General features: G+C 42.3%; 1 protein-coding gene across 1 annotated transcript in view; it reads right to left on the bottom strand.

Annotated features, from left to right (window-relative positions):
* The window catches only part of lamb1a (laminin, beta 1a), an 88,937-nt gene extending 63,790 nt beyond the window's left edge, over positions 1-25,147 (bottom strand). Inside the window, exons 1-10 of the mRNA XM_073066278.1 lie at positions 25,002-25,147; positions 23,462-23,637; positions 10,825-10,954; positions 8,344-8,417; positions 7,024-7,212; positions 6,798-6,861; positions 5,313-5,518; positions 3,360-3,480; positions 1,748-1,936; positions 1,116-1,295 (exon numbers count right to left, since the gene is read on the bottom strand). Of these exons, the coding sequence (XP_072922379.1) occupies positions 1,116-1,295; positions 1,748-1,936; positions 3,360-3,480; positions 5,313-5,518; positions 6,798-6,861; positions 7,024-7,212; positions 8,344-8,417; positions 10,825-10,954; positions 23,462-23,637; positions 25,002-25,032 (1,360 nt within the window). The 5' untranslated portion in view covers positions 25,033-25,147. The remainder of the gene's footprint in view (positions 1-1,115; positions 1,296-1,747; positions 1,937-3,359; positions 3,481-5,312; positions 5,519-6,797; positions 6,862-7,023; positions 7,213-8,343; positions 8,418-10,824; positions 10,955-23,461; positions 23,638-25,001) is intronic.
* Between the last annotated feature and the right edge of the window lie 222 nt (positions 25,148-25,369).

The raw sequence follows: 25,369 nt of genomic DNA, 5'->3' as shown, positions 1-25,369 counted from the left end.
TGACAGAATTCACTGGCACAGCTGTGGAGACAATATCACTGGGTATATTTAAATCGGAGGTTGATAGGTTCTTGATTAGTCAGGGCTTTAAAGGCTAGGGAGGGAAGGCAAGGAAATGAAATTGAAAGGGAAAGTAGGTCAGAGTCGATGGGCCAAATGACATTTTTCTGCCTTATGGCCTTGGTCTTCCTTAGCTAGATTGCCCTCTTGCCTCCGAACACCCACTTTGCTCCCTTATCACAAAGCAACACCTGTCAACTGGATTGACACAGAAGCCAGTAACAGGTGAGCAATTGTGGAGCATTTGCCTGATGCTTATCTCGCCAGAAGTAATTCAAATCAAGCTTCAGTTCACTTCCTTCCAAATGACAGGCTCAGGCAGTAACTTCAGGCACAATACTAACTTTTAATCCTCCGCAGAAGCTGTGTTTTAACAAGCCAAGAAACTATTTCCATAACACTCGTTACACTTTAAATTTTTGTTCTGCTTTACACACCCTGACTGCATTTGTGATTCTGCATTTCACTATCCAACTTCCACAAGAAACAAGAGGAGCAATAGATCAATGAAAGGAAACTAGCATCTGAAAAACATCAAGGAAGTTTCTCACAAGTGGATCTGGAAATTGTTGAAAAATCCCATAAGGTTTAATTTTCATTTCTTCTTTGGGAATATATATATATTTGACATGAGTTTGGGCTTCTCATCCTCTTCCAAATAAATATTTTTGATAAAATGTCAAAACCAAGTTGTTAAGCGTACCAAATATTTTCTTCCATCAACTGAGCTGTTAATCGTTCTAAAAAATCTTTATAGCGTTTACAATAAAACTCTCTTCTAATAATACAAACTGTACAAGGGAAAGTAATTTAATGAAATCCAGTGTCTGCTAAGTAGACAAATTGTATTTGAAATTTGCCAGTGGAAGTTTGATTAGCACAACTGATATTCCAACTGATTTTTGATAACGTGGAAATATGCAAAATTTTCAAGTACAATCGTGAACTGAAAACTATGTTTAACTGTGGCTTTCTGCACTCATAAATCAAGCAATAGCAGCAAGATAAATATCGAAAATGAAATAGATAATTTTCAAAGATAGGCAACAACTTACGTTGACATCCCAGTGCTTCATCTGCACTTAGTCCGAAGAAGCCCTCTTTGCACAGATCACAGCGCTCCCCTTCAACATTTAGTTTACAGCGACACTGCCCTGCTATGAGGTTAGCTGCCAGATCAGTGTGACTGTCACAGATTCCACCATTCAGTGACCCAGCTGGGTCACAGTTACAAGCTGCATTAACAAGGCGACAATGCAATATTACGTCTCAATGTAAGAAACCTCATTCAATTTATAAAACTACAAAAAGTTGAAGTTAACTTGGCAGGTAGAACTTAACTTTAAAACCAGGTTCACAAGAATAGCAGCAATATATTAAATTGAATTATGCTCAATTCAGTCTTGCGATTTAAAGTATGAACAGAGAATATTTGATTTTCTGTCACATATCAAATCCATTTCTGTGTACACTGAATATGTAATTTAACATTTTGGAATGACTTTGAAAACTCTGGAAAATCACTGTGCAAAAAAACCACTTTATCAGATATACCACGGAAAGAATACCCAAGGCAAACATTCCATTTAAAACTTCTGAAGCGTCCCACCATCAAGTGAACGAATTACGAGGATCGGTGTCATTTACTTCTTGCACAGGTCACGGTGTATCAAATAGCAGTACTTACGCTCACAGATGTCACTGGCACGAATACTTCGTTCTGGATGCTGATAGTAAAAAGGTTTGCATTGTTCACAGTGCTGTCCCATTGTATTATTCCGACAGCCATCACAAACACCACCACTAACATTACCAGAGGCTAAATACACAGCCATGTCAAAGTGACATTTGTTGGCATGTCCATTGCAGTTACACTCTGAAATTCAAAATACAGAAAGATTAAGATTAGATAATGTTCAAAGTACAAATAAGGATAACAACATTAAAACAAAACTCAATGCACATGTAGAGGGTAAAATGTCCCAATTGCCGTAGTGTTGATTTTCGGCTACTAATCTGGAGAAAGGTTTTACATTCCAGTTACCTGTAGTTTACCAGCATCTGTAAGCTTACAGTTACTTTTGCATGAATGGGATGTCTTTAAAAATCCTTTGGACAGTTACAAAAGGTTTCTAAATGCAGCAACAAGCCAAGAGTTTAGATTGTTGCAGATCACATGATAAAATTCGCTCTGATCAAAAATATTTAAATAAACAGAGCAATGGGAAGAATAGAGATTGAATCAAAAATGTTTAAATAAATCTTTATTAAATTTATTTACAAATTTTTAATGTAAATGTAAAAATAAACATTCTTGCACCCTGAAAATGACACCCACAGTGTATTTTTAGTAGCGTTTTCATTTTCTAAGCAATCACTACTTTTCTCCAGCACGCCATTAAAGTAACTTTGTCACAATGACAGATGCTAGAAAGATGCATGACAGCAAGGACGCACAAGAACTAGGGTTTTATAACCTACTTCCACCAATGGTGTACAAGAACAGGAACTATAGACAAGAATACAGTGCATTTTGCTACCACTACACTGTCCTTTAATGAAAACTGTCATATAATAACAAACTTATCTGCAAGCTTCTGAAGTGGTTTAGTAATTGCCTCTTATCACTAATATTGTCTTGGGGTATAATCTACTCAGGATGCTACCGTGGTTTCACTATTTTGCAGTTAAAAGTTTATACAAAAGAATTATCATTAAATTATTCAGCAAAATCTCAAAAGGTCATGAGTGTGGACATTTCATTAAATTCAAACAGTGCCAAATTTGAACATTATTTATTGATTTGCTTTTTAAAAATCTGTGACGCAGATGAGGAAATGATCAAGTTATCTGGTAGTGCAATTCTTTCTGTTAAGTTGGCACAAAAAGATGACAGGCTGTACATTTGGTGCGGGGGAAAGATCTGAATCATGTGGCATAATTTTCTCATTCATGGCATAGGTGTGGTCTGGACCACCAAGAGTAGTGGCCTTCTATGAATCTACATCTTCTGTGAACAATTACACTCAAAGGAAGCTTACTCCACAGCAGGAAACATGTTTCCTTTTCTCCCCTCGTGTTTGGCTATTCTCAATCACCTTTCCTATTAGCTCAGCTTAGAATAATAAATGGAGCATAGACAGAACAGAACATTTGTCTGTGCTCCACGGACAAACTGGCCTGCCATTAGGAATCTTACTACTTTACATTTTAAAGATTTTGATACCACCTACAAGCAAATACAACCTGTTAAATGAAGATATTTGTTATCAAATGTGAAATTCTGCTATGAAACCCACTTCGACAAGCATTGCTGTTGCGTCCTTCAGCAGGTTTCCAAGGTACATCCTGGTGGAAATCTTGACACAGCTCACAGTTTAAACCTTTAGTGTTGTGCCGACACACACATCGACCATGTACCTAGAAAGCAAATACTTCAAATTTAATTCACTGCTCAAAGATCTGTTTCAATGTTGTTTCTGCACCATAGAAAACATGTTTATTGGCTTTGATTTGTAACAGGTTCATTCATAATAATTCAGCATTACTAGATTCAACAGTTATGCATCTGAAGTAATATAACAGTGTGATTCACAAGAGACTTGAAATTTCTATGTGCTCCCATAATGAAGAACTGTAAATAGTAAGCTAAGTGCTTCATTTACCTTAAAAACTGAAATCTATGACTTCCTGCTTGCACATATCATTAGACTCAATTCTTATCAATAGTTATTTTCCTCAAAGAACTCTGAGGCAAGTGTGAAAATAGTAGGAACATGATTTTCTCTCCAAGTCAATTTCTGTACCACGTATTAATTCTCAAGAAAAGTCTCCGAACTTCAACAGTAATTCTGTTCCTGATATTGAAGCATTTATCATTTAATTAAAATTAAACTTGTTTTACTTATAGAGAAGTTATAGCACAGAAAAGGGCCCTTCAGCCCATTTTGTCCATGCTGAAACCATTTAAACTGCCTACTCCCATCGACCCGCACCAGGTGCAATAAAGTCACAGAGAAGCACTTACGACAAAAAGTTAAAGCGCCTGTCAAACAAAAATGAAGGGAGAATTCAATTTCTTAAATTAAAGGTTAATGATTAATTTTTAGTAGCATTTTTTCAATTCCATCAAGTGTTTGGTATTTAACATTGAGACGCTGTGTTAAAGAATCATGGTATTATGAAACAAGAAGCTGTGCTCATCACAGTCTACTCAATCTTCAACAGATTTTCAAACATTTTGATGATAATCGGAGTAGAGATAGAGTCTACCAAAGGAGGTGTAAGGAGCACCTTCCCTCTGCTAGCTTGCAGGTTACTCTCGGGCAAGGTGTGGCACCAGCTTAGAAGCCCCAAATCAGGGTCACATGAAGCCACGGAAACAGGTCGTGTGGGCAGCTGGTACACATCACAAGTCCTGGCTATGTGCCTATTGATAACAAGCAGACAACCTCTGAAGATAACAGCTGGGGTCACCTGTCTTGCAGAGACACTGCCCAGAAGAAGGCAACGGCAAACCACTTTGTAGAAAACGTTGCCAAGAACAATCAATGTCATGGAAGAACCTTGATCTCCCATGTCATATGACATGGCACATCATGAATGAATGAATAAATGAGAGTCACATGTACTAAAGCATGACATCAATAAGTGGAGCACAAGAATCCCACATTCAGTAAAACAAGTGTATTATTGATCTCAGACACAAAACAACTGGGAAGCTGAAATCAGAGGCACCAAGAGGGGAGCAAGGAGTTCTTCCCTCACTCATTCTTGCTTACATCTTATCAGCTGGCTAACAGACAGTCTCAAACAACTCAACTGCCATTCTTATCTTACAGCTGGGTTGTAACTCAGGAAAAGTAGTAGAACGTAAAAATGATTTTAAGAAAATATCTGCTCGACAGCCTGCAATCTGAGTCCTGCAGAAGGAAACTGCAAATCTATCATAGTTACTAAGAATGTGAATTCAAATACAAAGGTCTGACTTAAGACATACAACAGGAAACGGCAGAGTCAGGTCAGGGAAAGTTTTGTCTGGGTTCAATTAAGCTCCAAAGTAAACTCCATTGAGGGGCGGTTTATGACTGCAGAAAAAAAATGCCTGACCACACATTTTGTAACCATATTAGGTCTAGTACCACAGAAATTTGTGCTGCACTATTTAATAGGGGAAAAAAAGCAATGAAACATATTGAATATTAGTTCAAGACAAGTTGAAAATAATTTTTTAAAACTATTTTTGCACTTGCCTTCCCTTCAATATCTTGATCATCAGAATCATGAACGGGAGCACATTCACTGGCATGTCCATAACAGAAACAATTGCCTCGAACCACCATGTCATAGATAGCATAGTAATATTTTTCTTTGATTTCCATTCGCGAGTCTAGTAAGTTGTCCCCCAAAGTATGGAGCTTAGTGAACCTTATCCTCAGGTTAGTGATCTTCAACATATCTTCAAAACAAAATATGCAATTACATCAGAATTTGTTGCAGTATCTCAACAATAGCACAATTTTCCTCAAATGCAAACTTACTATTAATTCCACCAGAACCCAATACTCATCTTCAAATTGCAACATTATATTAAAAAAAAAGGCTAATAAAAGTAGCTGCCTAACCAATTTATTCACTTATTGCGATACGCAGAATAGGCCCTCCTGGCCCTTTGCACCATGCCGCCCAGCAACCCCACAACTTGACCCAAGCCAAGCAATCCCACAACTTGACCCAAGCCAATTATCACTGGATAATTTTACAATGACAAATTACCCTACCAACCAGTACCTTTTTGGACTGTGGGAGGAAACCAGAGCATATGGTCACGGGGAGAACGTACAAACTCCTTACAGGCAGCGGTGGGAAATGAATCCGTGTCATCTGTACTGTAAAGATCCCATACTGCCCCAATTAAGTAACTGCATTAGAATCTTTGGTAAATTAATTGCAAAAGATACTTCTATTAAAAGGTGCAAATATCACTAAAAGCACATGTAGAATGCCAAATTGAAAAAGATCACATCTACAGTAAACCTTTTTGAGCAAAAAAAATTTTTAAATGTATTTTATCTATAAAAGTTTACACTACAAAGAGGAACAATGAGAGCCTTAAAAAATAAATTGAAAAAATTTAGTATGCAGATAAGTAAGATAGGAGAACTGGTGCACATGATAATAATTCAGCTCGACTAACACAGGTGTGGATTCTACCTGCCAACTTCTGAATGATTCTCAGTTCTCTATCAATTAGGAACTTCCCATGATAAATATTAATCTGAATGGATTCACTGCCAATTTTTTAATAGGCAACATTAATATTTCAAACTTTGTCAAAAGTAGTTAAGAGGAAGATGTTTTCTTGGCAAAATAAAATCTCCACCTGTCAATATTTTGCTTTGACAAAATAGAATATGGCTGTTATTTCATGAGGAACGTAACAGACAGAACTAAACAAAAGCTGGAAGTTAAGATCTTTTAAAAAATGTCTGTATATTCTAATTCTCTGCCAAAAAATACATCCTGAAAAAGGAACTTTCTACACTTATTAACAGCAAAGAGGTTTTAGTCAACAGGAAGCATGCAAACCCCAGGGGGGAAGTAGGTCTAATACAAATCCATCTGAGCAGTTGTTAGTGTCAATGCAGAAACAATCAGAAAAACAATGTATAAATATTTAGTGATCCAGATTGGTTGTGGCAGGAAAAGTAAATCATAAGACCAAATTTAACAATTACTTTGTATTCTTCGGCTGTAAGGATCTTCGATTTTAAAGGCTGGATCCAACACACGATAAATGACCTAAAGATAAACAACAATAATTTAAGTGACAGAATGCTCATGTCACAAATTTGATTCATGAGTCACATCCATGGAAAATGAGCCTTGAATTTTAATATAATACTCCTTACACTTGCACAAAGTTTCAAGCCAAAGAGACGTAATTATAGACTCATGACAAACCTCTCCTTCTGTAGAAGGTTCAATATCGGAGTAGCGAGAATCACAGATAATGTCATCCACTTTCTTCAATGATCCTGCTGAAATACCTGGGAAGGATGCCTCACAGTCATAAGCGTAATACCTGTACACCTGCCAAGTCTTCCCAAAATCTGAAGATCGCTCAATCATCATAGCAGCCGGACGAAACGTCTGAGCACACAAAAGAAAAGTGTCTTTGATTTGATCGTGAACAAGTCTTCATCACATTCTCTTATTCATAAAGTCAGAGTCCATTCAAGTAAACAACCAAAAAAAAAGAGATATTTGAAAGCAACCATTTTCACTAGCACATCTTTTCATGAATACAGCTTCATCAGACAGCCCTTGATTGGCTGACCACTAGCAAATGTTCTAAACTCAATAAATCCTGGCTGCTTCAGAAAGTGTAGCAGAGATGATTTAAAATGTTACTGCACTTACGAACAAAAGTTCGAACTCTTACAAGTTAGTGAGAATGGAAATTTTAATATGGAAAAAATCTGGAAACAGGTTGGTATTGCTGAAGTGGCCATAAAGCTGCAGATCTGTCCAAAACAACCATCAATATCCTCAATAGGGAACATTCTCATCTAATTTGGCAGCGTGCATCTCTGCCTCTGTCAACAATGCATTTGGCACCCAGTTGTTCTCGGAAATAGATTAGCAAAATCATCCAATGGCGCAAGGTCAATGAGGGATGAGAAATAAATGGCAACCTTGACATTGCTGACACATCCCTAAAATGGTTTTAGTAACACAAGATGCAAGAGGCCCATCCTATATTGTCATAGCATTACACTCATGCCATAACTATCATGCACAATCATACAAAAACTGCTAAAGCTATTCCATTTCTTATATGGACCTCTTTTTCAGCAGACTGCATTAAGAGAGCCCTTTCAAATACAGCAGAGGCTCTCCCAACGTCAGCCACTAGTTGTACAGCATATTCCTAAACAAGCTTGTTTTATATAAAAAAAGAATTTAAGACAATCTGTGTCACATCACCCTCAGTGGCATCTGAAATGCTCTCAGAGAATGTGACAGAATGCATGCTTGAGCCTGATAAACCCACAAAACTATTCATTAGCACATTGTTGGTACATAGCCAGATTCATAACCCAAAGGACATTTATCTGCACATGGAAAATTCACATTAAGATCACTGAAAAAAAGCTCAGTCACAAAGCAAGCTTCACTCATTCTAAAAGAAAATCACTAATAAAGTCATTTCAAGTATTGCTTCACTTATGTAAACATCAAGGCTGTCAGAACATCCATCATTACGATGCAACTCTTTACCTTGAAAGTCATAATGAGGTGGGTAAAGTGGAACTCAGCCTCCAGATCCAGTTGAAGGGAAACATTTTCGATGCCTACAAAAATGATTTTATTTTTGAAAAACTTATTACACTAGTTTAAAAATTTCCAGCGCATGATACTTAGGTTAAGAGACAAAGCAGAAAACAAATTACATGGACACTTGAGAATATATCACAGGTGCTCCATACAACCAACTGGTATCTGCATTCCAAACAATCTCACACCACAGAGGAGAGGGATAATAAAACGTAGGTGGTCACATGATAAAAGCGTCATCATGTTGTTAAGGTGTATGGTGTGTTGGCATTCATCAACCGTGGAATTGAGTTCAAGAGCCGTGAGGTAATGTTGTAGTCATACAAGACCTTGGTCAGACCCCACTTGGAGTACTGTGTTCATTTCTGGTCACCTCACTACAGGAAGGATGTGGATACTATAGAGAGAGTGCAGAGGAGACTTACAAGGATGTTGCTTGGATTGGAGGCCATACCTTATCAGAATAGTTTGAGTGTACTTGGCCTTTTCTCCTTGGAGCAATGGAGGAAGAGGTGACCCGATAGAGGTGTACAAGATGACAATCGTGTGGATAGTCAAGAGGCTTTTTCCCAGGGCTGAAATGGCTAACACGAGACGGCATAGTTTTAAGGTGCTTGGAAATAAGTACTGAGGGGATGTTGGGCCAAATTTTTCACACAGAGTGGTGGGTGCATGGAATGCACTGCCGGAGGTGGGGGTGGAAGCGGGTACAATAGGGTCTTTTAAGAGCCTCTTAGATAGGTACATGGAGCTTCGTAAAATAGGGGGCTATGCACTAGGGAAATTCTAGGCAGTCTCTAGAGTAGGTTACATGGTCGGCACAGCATTGTGGGCCGAAGGGCCTGTAACATACTGTAAATTTCTATGTTCTACAAACAGTTTGGAAAGCAGAGTAATGAAACAAAGCACCAAATCCAGAAGGAATGTCATTTATGGTCACGTGGTTTACTATTCTTTTCTGTAGGTGCCACTTTTAAAGATTATGTCAACAAAAGTTTTTACAATGTGCATCTTGTGTGGAACTCTCTGCACTGAGGCAACTTGCTTTAGTAAGTGCACAGTTGAAATAATAATGCAATTAAAGAGAAAATACGTAGCATTTTATAACATTGCATTGTAATATCAAAACACTCTTCTGTGTAACTTGCAGAAGCAGTGCCTTGGAAAACTTAAAACTATCTCATTTCAAAATGAAGCCAGTTAAATGAAAGGGCTCAGATGTATGTCCAAGAATACTATTAGAAATCAAAGGATCTAATATATTTCTAAATGAAGGAAGCAAAATGGTTTTCTTCATCCCTGTCTACCTTCAAGTTTTCTTGCTATTGCCACATATTTTCCCCTCAAATTAGACAACATGTAGAACTCCATGACATTTGATGTAAAGATGCATCCGAAAAGTGGCAGATCACAACACTGCACCATGATATTAATAACAGAACTAGCTTCCTCTACTTACAGCTGTTGGTCAGACACAAATGCTGTGGGATCCAAACTGAGTTCCATGGGCCAAATTATTTCAAATGAATCTCATGGGGAATCTAGTTACACTTCAGACTTACTTTTCTAAATAAAATTATCCAAGCCAAACAATTGAGTTAAATTAATGTTTAAAGCTATTCATAAATTTTTACAAAATAATTCATTTATTTTATAAATGAAGATCAAAAGCACTTTGGCTGCACAATGTTTGATTTGAGAAAATATTTGTATCAACCTTTGCCACTGCCTGATTTTAATGTAATATTTAAGTTTGCCTTTCTCTAACGAAGAAGTCACCACAATGCAGTTACAACATGCTCTACACAGATCAACTTTGATCTTTCCAATTAGGAATGTTTCTCATATTTCTTTTTTTTTCTTTACAAACTCTTTGAATTGCAAGCTTGACTGAGATATTGTGGCGTTACAAAACAATCCCTCAGGCTTCAAGCGAGTGATATTTTGTCTTTTGATCAGAGTCGCAAATTGTTGTTTTAAGGAGGGTCCTCACTTATTCACAATTAATAGCAAAGGGTGACTGGGCAGAAATGAGCACTGAAAACTTTCACTGATTTTTGTCCACACTCTTCCCTCTACAATCTGATTCCTGGCTTTTCCATAGTTCAGAAGCACCAAAACCAACTGGCAGGAATACAAAAAATAGACTAATCTGGTCAGCATAGTTTATGGGGCACAGAGACATCTTTTAAATCAACAAATCATTAAATTGCAAGCTTTAAGTTAATGTTATCGCATTAAGATTTTACTAACAGCTGAAAGCTTGTTAGCCTAAACAAATCAGATTCTAAATACAAACAAGAGAAAATCTGCAGATGCTGGAAATCCAAGTTCCTCCAGCGCTTTTAGTGTGTTGCTCAGATTCTAAGTACCTATCTTTGTTAACAATGAACTTACTCAATTCACAGAGGATCTAACACATACCATTTTCAGACTGCCACCAGGTATTCAGTCGATTGTGAGCAAAAGTTGTGACCACATTCGCAATTCTGTGACTGTTCTGATTTTCGGCAAAAGGAGTCCGCGAATCACATGAAAAGCATTTCTTTTCTTCCTGTAAAACCAAGTTTAAAATGTATTTGTTCTACTTTTCTCAATGAGATCAAAGATCTGTCAAAATTATAACAACAGACCAGAATCCCTATTGATTGATTGGAAAAATACAAATCTAACCGCCATTCTATGAAGATATTGCTATTGGTATCTATCGCTATTAAAGGTGGAAACAAGAGACACTGTAGATGCTGGAGTCTGAGGCAACAACCTGCTGGAGGAACTAAGTGGGTCAAGCAGCATCTGGGGCAGCACTGTAGGCATAGTGGTTAGAACAATGCACTACAGTGCCAGTAACACAGGTTCAATTCCCGCCACTGCCTGTAAGAAGTTTGTAAGGTCTCCCCATGACTGTGTGGGTTTCCTCTGGGTGCTCCGGTTTCCTCCCATAGTCCAAGGACGTTCTGGTTGGTAGGCTAATCAGTCATTGTAAATTGTCCCGTGATTAGGCGAGGGTTAAAATTGAGGGGTAAGTTGCTGGGCAGTATAGCTCAAAGGGCTGGAAGGGCCTATTCCCCAATTCCGCACTGGATCTCAACAAACAAAATAAATCTGTGGGAAGAAAGGAATTACCAATTTTTCATGTTAAAAACCTGCATAGGGAGTGACATGGTTTTCCAACCCACAACATTGACACTTTCTTTCCTTCCAAGATACAACTCGATCCCCAAGTTCCTCCACCAGATTGCCTATTGGATGGTGCACCAAAATGAGGGCAGATGGGTGGGGAAGTGGAGGGGAGGGAGGGGGAATAAGATTAATAATACCCTACAGCAAAACAACACTAAAACTTGCAGGAATGTGGCACTTCTATTATAGTAACACCACAAGACTTTTCACACAATATTAAAGTGACAAAACCATAAAAGCTATTAAGACAATCTAAAGTTTTATCAGAGATTTAAAATTTTAAGGACCATTTATTTTATAAAGCATAAAAAAGGTAGGGTGTGGAGACTACCTGTAGCAATGGGTATCCAGAGCTCAAGAGCCCAAGGACACCAAGGGGAGAGTGATTAAGATCAGGGCTATGCAAGAGATCTTACAGGGGTACACAAATTCTTACAGAACAAGAATAGGAGAGTCATAGGAGGAAATGAAAATTTTAACCAGATCAGGAATTATAGCAACCTCGGCGTGATTAAGTTTGCATATCATTAGCACTTCTGGATGAACAAAACGGTACACAATGGAGGCCAGCTAGGATGTTACTGAAATAGCTCAACCTGGAAGTGAGAAAGGGTTCAAGAGGAAATGTAATAGACCAGGAGAAGAGGAGGAATGGATAAAATCAAATACCGTTCAGGTAAGATATCCTTTTGCTTATGTCTATTTCAGGGCTTTCCAACATTTTTTATGCCATGAACTCCTACCATTAACCGAGGGGTCTGTGGAGCCCAAGTTGGGAAACCCTGGTCTATCCTATCTATCTGAAGTACATTAATTTGCATTGATTAGTGCTTGGGGAAATAGAAAATAGAACTGGGATAAGCTAGTTCCACAACACAAAGCAGATCAGAAGCATCTCAAATAATATTTAAAAAGAGACAGGTGCTGCCAAATATAAATTTGGCCTGAGCTTATGTTTACAATACTTTATATCTGATAGTATCTCTCACAGTTACATGAAGCATACAGAACTCTGTATAGTCGGACTACATATCATAATGTGCACATCACAAACATAAAATTGGTTTAAAAAGTTCAGTTAATGCAAACTCACATGAGCTAGATATTACAATTTCATACCATAAAATATTCAAAAATAAACTTTATGACTCCAATGTGAACTGCTTATGGTGGGAAGAATCAAGTGGCCTTTTTGTATGGAAGATCCCAGCACCATAATTACATGTTTTGTGACCATTGATCTTGCATCTTAGGCATTCCCATGCATGCTTACCAACCACTTTTTCAACAACAAAATTAAAGACTTTTGCAAATCATAGATTACTACTTTCAGCAACTGGTTCATGGCTTTGATTGCTTTTAATTGTAATAATTTTCAAACAATCAAGAACAGACAAGCCAATTTAACCACCAGTAATTTATCTCTGGCTTCTCAGTAAATCAGGTATCATTAAAAAAAAACAATTCAAGAGTTAAAAATCAATTGCAATAGGTACAGTATCAGCTGCTATTTACACATTTTTTTCCTTTTCAAGGATTAAAGCTTTGAACAAAATGTCTATCCTTAAGTAATTTAATAGCAGCTGGCCATGGAATTTGATAATTATTGGCAAAAGTCTAAAATACTAAACAGCTTTATAAGGGAGAATCATGCTTTTTTAATCTTTTGCCATTTCCTTGGAAAGTACAATTCATTAAACAATTGTGCCTGTACTTAGAGACATGATTTTCAAAGAAATTTGTGTAAGTTCCAGCATGTTTCTCAGTAATCTATTAATGTGCCTGCATTGACATGAGCCTCCATGGCAAGGAGTAACCAATGGTGAGGTTTTGATTGTCACTGTCAGCAAACAATGAAGTGGTCACACTGGCCCAATTCCCTCAAGGCATCATGGTTACATAATATATTGAATGAATGGCCAGTGCAACCTCTCAAAATTAATTGTCAGAGACATTGTCAGAACCATGACTTCCTTTTGCCACGTTGAGGCCACCCTCAGGGTAAAGGAGCAACACCTCATATTCTGTCTGGGTAGCCTCCAACTTGATAACATGAACATTGATCTCTCCTACCGGTATTTTTTTCCCTCCCCCTTCCCTCTTCTTCTATTTCTCACTCTGGCTTCTTACCTCTTCTCTTCAACTACCTTATCACCTCTTCCTGGTGTCCCTCCTTTGTCCCTTCCTTCCATGGTCCATTCTCATCTCCTATCAGTCCTTCCTCTCCAGCCCTTTACTATTTGCACCCACCTGGCTTCACCTTCTAGCCAGTCAAAGTTCAAAATAAACTATCAAAGTACATACATGTCACCATATACAACCCTGAGATTCATTTTCCTGTAGGCAATCACAATAAACACAATAGAATCAATGCAAGATCACACACAACAGTGGACAACAACCAATCTGCAAAAAATCTGTGAAAACAAAGAAAAAATATTAATTAATAAATAAGCACTAAGTATCGAGAACATGAGATAGAGTCCTTGAGAGCAATTCCAGTCCATTGGGGACAGTTCAGCAATGGGGTGAATGAGATTATCCCTGATGGTTGAGGGGTAATAACTGTTCCTGAACCTGGTGGTGCAGGTCCTGAGGCTTCTGTACCTACTTCCAGATGGCAGCAGCGAAAAGATAGCACGGCCTGGATGGTGGGGTCCTTGATGACGGATGGTGCTTTCCTGCAACGGTGCTCTGAATAGATGTGCTCAATGGTGGGGAGGGATTTGCCTCTGATAGACTAGGTTTTATCCACTACTATTGTATGCTTTTCCATTCAAGGGCATGGAACCAGTTAATATACTCCACCAGACATCTATAGGAGTTTGCCAAAGTTTTAGATGACATGCCAAATCTCAGAAAGCTTCTTAAAAAGTAGAGCCACTGCCATGCTTTCTTCATAATGGCACTTACATGCTGAACCCAGGAGAGTTCCACTGAGGTAACACCAAGAAACTGAAAGCTGCTGAGTTTCTCACCTCTGATCCCCAATGAGGACTGGCCCATGACCCCCAGTTTCCTCCTCCTGTAGTCAACAATCAAGTCAAGTCACTTTTATTGTCATTTTGACCATAACTGCTGGTACAGTACACAGTAAAAATGAGATGTTTTTCAGGACCATGGTGTTTCATGACACAGTACAAAAACTGGACTGAACTACGTAAAAAAAAACAACAGAGGGGAAAAAAAACACACACACAACTACTACACTAGACTACAGACCTACCCAGGACTGCATAAAGTGCATAAGACTGTGCACAAATCAGCTCCTTGATCTTGCTGACATTGATGAGAGAGGTTGTTGTTGTGGCACTACTCAACCAGATCTTCAATCTCCCTCCTAAATACTGATTCATCTGCACCTCTGATTTGGCAAACTTAAATACAGCATTAGAGCTGAGCTTCGCCTCACAGTCATGTGTAGAGCCAGGAGCTAAAGCACACGGCCTTGTGGTGCACCTGTGCTGAGGGAGATGTTGTTGCCAATCCAAACTGACTGGGATCTGCAAGTGAGGAAATGGAAAATCCAGTTGCACAAGATGGTATTGAAGTCTAGAACTTGAAGTTTATTGATTAGTTCTGAGGGGATGATAGTACTGAAAGCCAAGCTGTAGTCATATGCATCTTTGCTGCCCAGATGTTCCAGGATTGAGTGAAGAGCCAATGACATGGCATCTGCTGTTGACCTGTTGTTATGGGAGGCAAATTGAGTGGGTCCAAGTCACTTCTCAGTTTCACTTTATTTTACGTGAGGAACTTTGTGCAGTGGCAAGGACAACATCACAGAGCTGAAGATACAGAACACCACACTGTAAATACTGTATAAAAATATAAATATATATAAATATAAATAATATAAATAAATAAATAAATAAATCATACTGTGGTGACCCACTTCCCAGCGCACTCGAACCGGCTCACAAAGTGGCGCGCGCCGGCACTGAGGCCGGTCCCAAAGAGGGCGCCAAGCCTGCTTCACCAGCAAGGGGAAAAGCCCGTGCACGGGACGGGACTGTGAATATGCACCTCCTACGGCATTCCTGCCTGGGGAGGGCGGGATCAGGAAGGCTTTAAAGCGAGGCCGCAAAATTTGAATAAACCTCTTTTGCAACTGCAGCTCACTGACTACATGTTGTTATTTCAGCGCTGCGTGTAGCACACCGCTACAATTGGTGACCCTAACGGCCCAAATGATATTTGGACCGGAGATGAACGATGCCGCATCTGTTCATGCAGTTTCGTTAAAACTGCCAAGCTTCTGGACGCTGCGACCTCACCTATGGTTCCAGCAAGCAGAAGCCCAATTCCACATTCGGCAGATAACCTCGGATGCTACACGTTACTACTACGTGGTGAGCTCCCTCGACCGGGAGACAGCCGCCCAGGTTGAGGAGTTCATACAGTTGCCCCCGGAGGATGGAAAATACACAGAATTCAAAGGCTTGCTCATAAGGACTTTCGGACTCTCACGGCGTGAGCGAGCTGCCCGCTTACTGATGGTTTGGGGGACAGGCCACCATTGGCTTTGATGAATGAGATGCTGTCCCTGGCCGAAGGACACAAGCCCTGCCTCATGTTTGAGCAGGCGTTCCTGGAGCAGCTGCCAGAGGACATACGCCTGCTGCTGTCCGACGCGGATTTCAGCGACCCCCGGAAGGTGGCAGCCCAGGCAGACTTGCTGTGGAAAGCCAAGAAGGAGAGTGGGGCGTCCGTTGCACAGATCACCAGGCCACACTCCCAGCAGCAGACCAGACCAGGCCCAGCCGCAGAACCCACTAACCCCAGAGGCAGGGGTGAGGAGACCAATGAACAATGGTGCTTCTACCACCAGTGGTGGGGCGCAGAAGCCCGCCGCTGTAGCCCGCCCTGAAAGTTCCCGGGAAACGCCAGGGCCATCCGCCGCTGATGGCTACGACGGCTGGCCATCGGGATAGCCTCCTGTATGTCTGGGACAAGCAGTCGGGACGCCGTTTTTTGGTCGACACTGGAGCCGAGATCAGCGTCATACCTCCGATGAATTACGACACCCACAACAGAGAACCAGGTCCCACCCTGAGAGCCGCGAACAGCAGCACATTAAGGACCTACGGCACCCGTAAGGTGCGGCTACAGTTCGGCTCCAGCCGGTTCACGTGGGACTTCACACTGGCCGCCGTAGCCCAACCGCTCCTGGGAGCGGATTTTTTGCGAGCTCACAGCCTACTGGTCAACCTGCCAAGGAAGAGACTGGTCCACGCCGAGACCTTTCAAACGTCCTCCCTGGGAGAAGCCCAGTTGCCAGCCCCACACCTAGACTCCATCACGCTGTCCGACGACGACTTCACCAGGGTCCTGGCGGATTTCCCATCAGTTCTGGCGCCGCAGTTCACGGCAGCCAGGCCCAGACACGGGGTACAGCACCACATCCTGACCCAGGGACCACCCCTCCACGCCCGTGCTCGAAGGCTTCCCCCGGACAAGCTCCGACTGGCGGAGGAGGAGTTCAAGAGGATGGAGGAATTGGGGATTATACGGCGGTCCGACAGCCCATGGGCCTCCCCCCTGCACATGGTGCCCAAAGCAACAGGGGGCTGGAGACCATGCGGTGACTACCGCAGGCTGAACGAGGCTACCACACCGGACCGCTACCCTGTGCCGCACATTCAGGACTTTGCAGCAAACCTGCACAGCGCACAGATCTTCTCCATGGTAGACCTCATCCGGGGATACCATCAGATCCCGATGCATACAGACGACGTCCCCAAAACAGCATTCATCACCCCATTCGGCCTTTTCAAGTTCCTCTGCATGCCGTTCGGCCTGAAGAATGCCGCACAGACATTTCAGCGGTTAATGGACGCGACCTGGACTTCGCTTTCATCTATTTGGACGACATCCTCACAGCCTGCAGCAGTCGTCCGAGCATCTGTCCCACCTCCGTCAACTCTACACCCAACTGAGTGAATACGGCCTAACAATCAACCCGGGCAAATGCCAGTTCGGGCTCGACACCACTGACTTCCTGGGCCACAGGATTACTAAAGACGGTGCAACCCCTCTGCCCGCCAAGGTAGACGCGGTCTGCCATTTCCCCCGACCCAACACAATCAAAGGCCTTCAGGAATTCGTGGGTATGTTAAATTTCTACCATCGCTTCCTCCCTTCAGCAGCCCGAATCATGCGCCCTTCTGTTTGCCCTGATGTCATGTAAGGGCAAGGACATTACCTGGGACGAGGAGTCCACCACCGCTTTCATTAAAACGAAAGAAGCCTTGACAAATGCCACGATGCTAGTGCACCCCAGAATGGATGTCCCTACCGCCCTCACAGTGGATGCATCTAACAGGGCAGTTGGTGGAGTACTAGAACAACTCATTGAGGGTCGCTGGCAACCCCTGGCGTTTTTCAGTAAACACCTACGACCACCCGAACTCAAATACAGTGCTTTCGACCGGGAACTGTTGGCGCTATACCTGGCAATCCGGCATTTCAGGTACTTCTTGGAAGGTAGGCCCTTCACCGCGTTCACGGACCACAAACCGCTTACCTTTACGTTCACGAAGGTGTCCGATCCCTGGTCGTCCCGCCAGCAGCGCCATCTGTCCTACATCTCTGAATACACGACGGATGTCCGGCATGTCTTGGGAAAGGACAATGTCGTGGCGGACGCCCTCTCCTGCCCTAACATCCAAGCCCTGTCCCGGGGGTAGACTACGAAACGCTGGCAGAGGCGCAGCAGGCAGACGAGGAGATCCCTAGTTACAGAACCGCAGTCTCCGGTTTGCAGCTCCAGGACCTCCCCATAGGCCCAGGTGAGAGGACCCTACTCTGTGACGTCACCACCAGCAACCCTGCCCCGTCATCCCTGCAGCCTGGCGGCGGCACGTTTTCAGCTCCATTCACAACTTAGCGCACCCCTCCATCAGGACAACCGTCTGGATGGCAGCCAACAGGTTCGTTTGGCACTGACTCCGCAAGCAGGTCAGTGAATGGGCCAAAACGTGGATACACTCAAACAGCCAAGGTGCAGCGGCACACCAAAGCCCTGCCGCAGCAGTTCCACCCCACCCGCCGGGGTTTCGACCACATTCATGTGGATATCGTGGGCCCCCTGCCAGTGTCGCGAGGAACGTGGCACCTCCTCACTATCGTGGACCGGTTCACAAGATGGCCACAGGCAGTCCCGCTCACCGACACCACCTCCGAATCCTGCACCCGGGCACTGATTGTAACCTGGGTGTCTTGCTTTGGTGTACCAGCCTACGTTACCTCCGACAGAGGCGCCCAGTTCACCTCCAGCCTGTGGTCAGCTGTGGCCAGCCTTTTGGGGACACAGCTGCACCACACAACTGCCTACCACCCACAGTCAAACGGACTAGTGGAACGTTTCCACCGTCACCTGAAGTCGGCTCTCATGGCCCGCCTCAATGGGCCTAACTGGGTGGACGAGCTTCCCTGGGTCCTGCTCGGAATCTGCACGGTGCCCAAGGAGGATCTGCACACCTCGTCGGCCGAGTCGGTGTACGGCGCACCCCTGGTCGTCCCAGGAGAGTTCATACCAGCCCCAAGGGGGCAAGAGGAAGAACCCGCAGCAGTCCTGGGCAGACTACGCGAGAGGCTCGGTGACCTGGCCCCCATACCCACTTCGCAGCATGGGCAGAACCCGACCTGCGTACCCAAAGACCTGCAGAACTGGAAGTTTGTGTTTGTACGACGGGGCAGACACCGACCGGACACCGCTACAGCGGCCATACGAGGGGCCATTTACGGTGCTCAGAAACAACGGGTCCACATTTGTGCTGGACGTTGGGGGGAAAGAGGAGGTTTTCACAGTGGACCGACTCAAACCAGCCCATGAGGACTTGGCGCAGCCGGTCTAGATTCAGGCACCTCCCAAACAGGGCCCGGCCCAGACTGTGGACATTGGGGGGTGTATCGCCGGTTCTGGGGTGGGGGGGGGGGGGGGTTATGTGGCGGCCCACTTCCCAGCGCACTCGAACCGGCTCACAAAGCGGTGCGCGCTGGCATTGAGGCTGGTCCCAAAGAGGGTACCAAGCCTGCTTCACCAGCAAGGGGAAAAGCCCGCATGCGGGACGGGACTGTGAATACGCGCCCCCTACAGCATTCCCGCCCGAGGAGGGCGGGAACAGGAAGGCTTTAAAGCGAGGCCGCGAAGTTTGAATAAACCTCTTTTGCAACTGCAGCTCACCGACTAAGTGTCGTTATTTCAGCGCTGCGTGTAGCACACCACTACAATACTGTATAAATACTGTATAAAATACTCACAATAGATAATAAATACTAAGAATTAATGCATGTGATTTAGAATACAAATACACGTAATAAAAATAACAGTTTTACTGTCAAAGGTACTATCCATACTATATATTCAAAATTGGGTGTTGAGAAGGTGAATGGAGGAAGGCATAAGACTGGATAAGGCTCTTCTGGTGCTGATGGGCAGGGATCTGTAGTGGTGTCCCAATGGCGTGAGAGTGTAGTATGCGTGAAGTGTCTGTGTAATGTCTTCTACTATTTGTTGAGCCTTCTTTATTGTCCATCTCTTATGGATGCTGCTGAGTGATTCTTGTTCCTGGCCAATGATTTTACTACTTATTCTGATCATTCTGTTGACTGGATTGAGGTTCATAGTGCTCAATGCTCCGACCATGCCGTGATGCTGTAGGTTAAGATTGATTCAATGAAGCATTCATAAAATGTCTGGAGAATTGATGGCTGGACTTGAAGTTCCTGCATTTTCCTAAGGAAAAGTAGCCACTGTTGGCACTTGGAGAGTATCCACCCACCATTGGTCTTAAAGGTGATTTTGTTATGTATCGTTGTGCTCTTCTCAGGCAAGAGTTGTATTTTTTAATCACCAATTTCTCAAAGCATTTCATCACAATCCTCCCCCTTCCTTTCTGGCCCTGAGGAGAGGTCTTGGCCTAAAACACCGACTGTTTATTTATTTCTATAGATGCTGCCCGATCTGCTGAGATCCCCCAGCATTTTGGGTGTGTGTGTTGTTAGAGGCACTTGCAAAATGAAGACAAAACAGGACTGCTGATTGCAGACAATTCTCTCACAAAGCAGCTGTCAGACGCCAATTGATTAGGCCTATTGAAAGATTGGCTTTACTATGCAACTATGGGAAAAGCATTAACTATTTCAACAATTTGTTTATTCATTTAAAAATATTTACAAATCTGTTCTTTGTGTTTTTCTTGTATCAGAGAACAAAAAGAACCAAAACCTCACAGCAGAATACTCACGTGGGCAAATCCAGCATTCAGAATGTACATCTGCAGATTGAACCGTATCGATACGTAAAATACACAAACTAGTACCGATCAAGCTAAAACTGATTAGGATAAACTCTGCATCTGATGTAGTCTTGAGCTGGGAATCCCAGATACAAATGCAATGGAAAACACTCCAATTCTTATTTTAAAACATTTGTTGAACTTAAAGGCAAAAACTGTCCCAACTTTTAAGTGGAGGGAGATGGTGCACTGGATGACTGAGATTTGCCTGTCTCACTTTTGATCTGTATAGCTACAAATTACCATTCTTTTTCCCCTTCTAAGTTACCACCTTTGAACAAAGTTATTTACTTTGATTGCTGGTTGACAATGTTGCCATTACTGGTTAGTTACAGAGCACCTTGCCCAAGTTAAAACCACTGTAATATGATCTCATCACTTATCTATGTTAATATCAGCCAAAAAGGCATGCAATCTCATCTGGACTGATTGGAAGACACTGCTCATTTGCTCTGCTTACATCAAAGGACGGTAACCTTCATTCACAACTCTCCGGATTACTATACAGTCAACCACTGGCTGAAATGTGTTCAGAAATATACTGTAGAAACACTTTGTAATTATGTTGCTGGTACCCACTGCCCTCGTTTTGCAGGAACCAGCACTTAAACCAGATAGAAATATACACGCACACATTTGTGTGAAGTACTGCTGCACCAGGCAGTTGGGCTATTTACATTACACAGTAGAGATTACAAGGAGAATGTAAAGTTTGCCACTGGCTACATTTCAGTGATGCAAAGCTATTTGATATGGTAAACTGCAGAAACCAATACTCTATGAATTGCAACTGCAAAATGAATTATTCAGTCCAGATCAAGAATGTACAGTAGTAATTTCCTAGGGCTTCAAAACCTCAAACCCGCTGAGAAGGACTTTCTTAATATTAAATTTGTGATCTTATACCTTGCAAAATCTTACTCCCCAATAAGTCATGGCTCCATGTCTCACAGTTTTCCTCCAGGTTGTCCTGCTACTCAACCATATTCAAAGCCCATTTCTCTCCTGAACAAAGCTTTTACATCAACCTTGTCCTCCCCTGACTGGCTACTCTGCTTTCAGACTTAAAACTTTCCTTAGACTACCCCAGTTTAACTTATTGCTTTTGAGATTTCTCGGTTTGTATCTGGACCAGAAAATTTCTCCGTAGAATAACTCCTTGGGATCAGAAAAACAAAATCTCCTTCCCTGCCCATTGCCTCCCTCTGGTGCTCCTCCCCCTTTTTCTTTCTTCCATGGCCTTCTGTCCCCTATCAGACTCCCCCCTTCTCCAGCCCTGCGTCTCTTTCACCAATCAACTTCCCAGCTCTTCATTCCTCCCCTCTTGGCTTCACTTATCACCTTACGATTCTCTCTCCCTTCCCCCCACCTTTTAAATCTACTCATCTTGTTTTCCCCAGTCCTGCCGAGGGGTCTCAGCCCAAAACGTCGACTGTATTCTTTTTCATAGATAGTTCCTGGCCTGCTGAGTTCCTCCAGCATTTTGTGGGTGTTGCTCAGATTCCCAGCATCAGCACAGTTTGTATTGGGATCAGAATAACCCGATTCTGACTCTGGGATCTTTTGCATTCACGTGAACAGATCGATGGGTCTTGGTTTAATGCAGGGGTTCCAAACCTGGGGCCCATGGACCCCTTGCTTAATGGCACAAAATTCCAAAGCACAAAAAAAAGGTCGGGGAGCCCTGGTATAATGTCACATCTATATCAATACTACCAAAGTGCAAGCAGTCTCACAACGATGTATTGAAATAATATGGCCAAAATTGTGTTAGTGTGAAGAAATAAACTTTTTATTCAAGAATTTTCATTGGTGATACAAATAATGTTGTAGTTTGAAGTAATTATTTCAAATAGAAGTTACTGACCTCTAACAGAATAGAACACATTAAGCGCTGATATCAGAAAATAAATTTCATTAACTCCAGATTAGAACTGTGTAAGCTTTCAAAAAAAATCTGGAGGCAAGTTCCTTTAATGATTAAAAAAGCTCAAAGAAGGAATCATTAGCCAAGTTCAAAGACTAATTTTTGCTTCCTACGAACAAGTCAGTTAAGTAATTTTCTGGCCTCTGCTTGACAAACCTCATCAGTCACAAACAGAAGTGAGACTTTTATTTCAATATGGACTTTTGGTGTGCAGGCTCACAATCCACGCCCATCTATCCAAAAACTCCATTTGTACAAGCATGCACATGCACAATTCTTTTTTTTTGAAGAGTGCAATTTGACCCACAGAAGAATTGCATCAACTTCCCAATCACTGGGTGTCTTGGGGAATATTGCGGAGCTGCTTTTTAAGTAATTGTGTGACACAAATAGTTAAATAGTCTCCATCAAAATATATTTGAACTATCTTGGGTTATCTTGTACAGGTGTTTGGGCCACGCCTTCACGTGAGACATCACAAAAAGGCAGCTCAAGACTAAGCAATTTGTGAATGAGGCAGGTAGTCAATTTAGGTACAAAAGCAAATCATAGTCTTTACTGCACAAATATTTTCTGAACTGAATGCACCAGTATGGCTTCTTGCTCTTCACTCACACACAAATCATATTCAATAAAACATACATCATACCTGAAGGTGGCTGACAATACAGAAGGGCTCGGGTTTATGTAAACCACAAGTGGAGGTAGCAGAGAGCTTATCAGCTCGCCCAATCAACAGATCCCCTGTGGCTGGATAACAACTTCCTTCAGCACAGCCATAACTGTATACTGGCTCTTGAGAGAGCACACAATGCCAAAGGGTGACTGGAAGACAAAGCAGAGATGATAGTAAACAGTGGCTTCAAAGAAACAGAACATTCTACCTTTTCTGCTTGGGGCAACTTTCCCAAGGTGTCACACAAGACCCACGCCCTCCTTCCCAAACACCAAAGCCTAGTAATTTCCCCCTCGGTATTGATGCAGCAACAAAGAGGGCAAGACAGCAGCTGTATTTCATTAGGAGCTTGAGGAGATTTGGTATGTCATCTAAAAACACTCGCAAATTTCTACAGATGTACCGTGGAGAGCATTCTGACTGCGTCACTGTCTCTGACTTCTCATTTTGCTATTACTAAGATACACAAGGATCTGAAGACAGGTCATAGGTTAGGAATCAGACCACCTGAAGTTTACAAAATGGGAATCATGAATTATTACTTCATTCGGTTACCAAACTTCCTGATGGCTTCGGTCATGCCACTCTCACTGAAATTGGTTGTGTGCACACCTGCATTCTTTCAAGCTTTGAAATGTTGATATCATTACCAATTGTATTAGTTGTGATGGAGGTAAAGGAAGTTAATTAGGATTCGTGCTGATTTTTGTCTGTGGACCAGGAGGCCCATTCTGCATAAAGCAATCTTTCACTCAGCTGAGAATCAGATTACCAAACTGCTTCACGGTGCTGAAGGACAAGCTTGAACTGAGATGGACATTTCAGACAAATTAAAATACAGGCAGGAACATTTTAAACAGAGCTAATAAATCTCAAGAATCAAACAGTTTATCTTAAGAACAAGCTCGGATTTCCCAAAAAAAAAGAACTGACTGACAGATCACTTAAAATTTACACCTTTTAATTTAGTGAGCGCCTTTTAGTGAATAAATCCTACAAATAGTGGCGTAAATACTTTCGAGGTTGTAGATGCACGTGAAGTAGGTTGAGAATTACTGGCAGATTGAGAGCTCCTTTGAAGAACGGCATTCAACAGCTGGTCCTATTGGAATCACACTACTATATGTATCTGACCAGCGCTGTGTATCAGAGCTGCGAGCCAACTCCTCACGAACAAGTTTGCGAAACGAGGTCAAGGGTTCTACCGGTAATTTGGGGAATTAGTAACGGATCTGCTACAAAGCATCAGTTGCAGAAGAAGAAAAAAAAGTATTAAGGACAGTGAAAACTTTTCACTTCACTTTTAACTGTGCGAGCGTTATCCCGCAAATGAAACAGTTATAAATTTGTTCCAATTTATTTAAACTTTTGGAACTGGGTACAGAGTAGGTAAAAGTTGCAGCATGCAGTTATAATTATTCTTTAAATTTCAAACACGTCCCTTGAAAGCACTCCTAATTTGTTTGGGAAAAGAAAATATCCTTAATTTCCCCCTCCCACCAAAAAAACTTACCCCAAATACTTAAACTTCCGAAGAGCAACATTGCCGTATAAATGGTAAGAGTCGCAGGACGGGTTGAAGCCTCTCACTTGCCCCTCAGCCGGCGCCGCTCCCACTCCCGCAGCGAACAGACCCCGCACGCATGCGTCCGCCCACTCCTCCCTCCACCCGCTTCTTCCCGCCTCGCTCGGTTACGTTCTGGTGCAAAGGGTCCGCTGGCCGTGGGAGATGTTCGATACTGATGTATAATGTTTGGCTTCAAAACAAAAACCCCGTCTCTAGAGGCACTGTTGTATGTAGACGTAATTGGCAGAAGAGAGAAGCGAGAGAAAACCACAAAGACATGAAAGGGTGAGGGGAAAAAAGACTAGCGAGCAACA

The sequence above is a fragment of the Hemitrygon akajei genome, chromosome 14 (genome assembly GCF_048418815.1).
Source record: "Hemitrygon akajei chromosome 14, sHemAka1.3, whole genome shotgun sequence".
In the NCBI taxonomy this organism is placed as follows: domain Eukaryota; kingdom Metazoa; phylum Chordata; class Chondrichthyes; order Myliobatiformes; family Dasyatidae; genus Hemitrygon; species Hemitrygon akajei.
The sequence above is the reverse complement of the archived record's forward strand: the minus strand, read 5'-3'. Positions and strand labels throughout refer to the sequence as shown.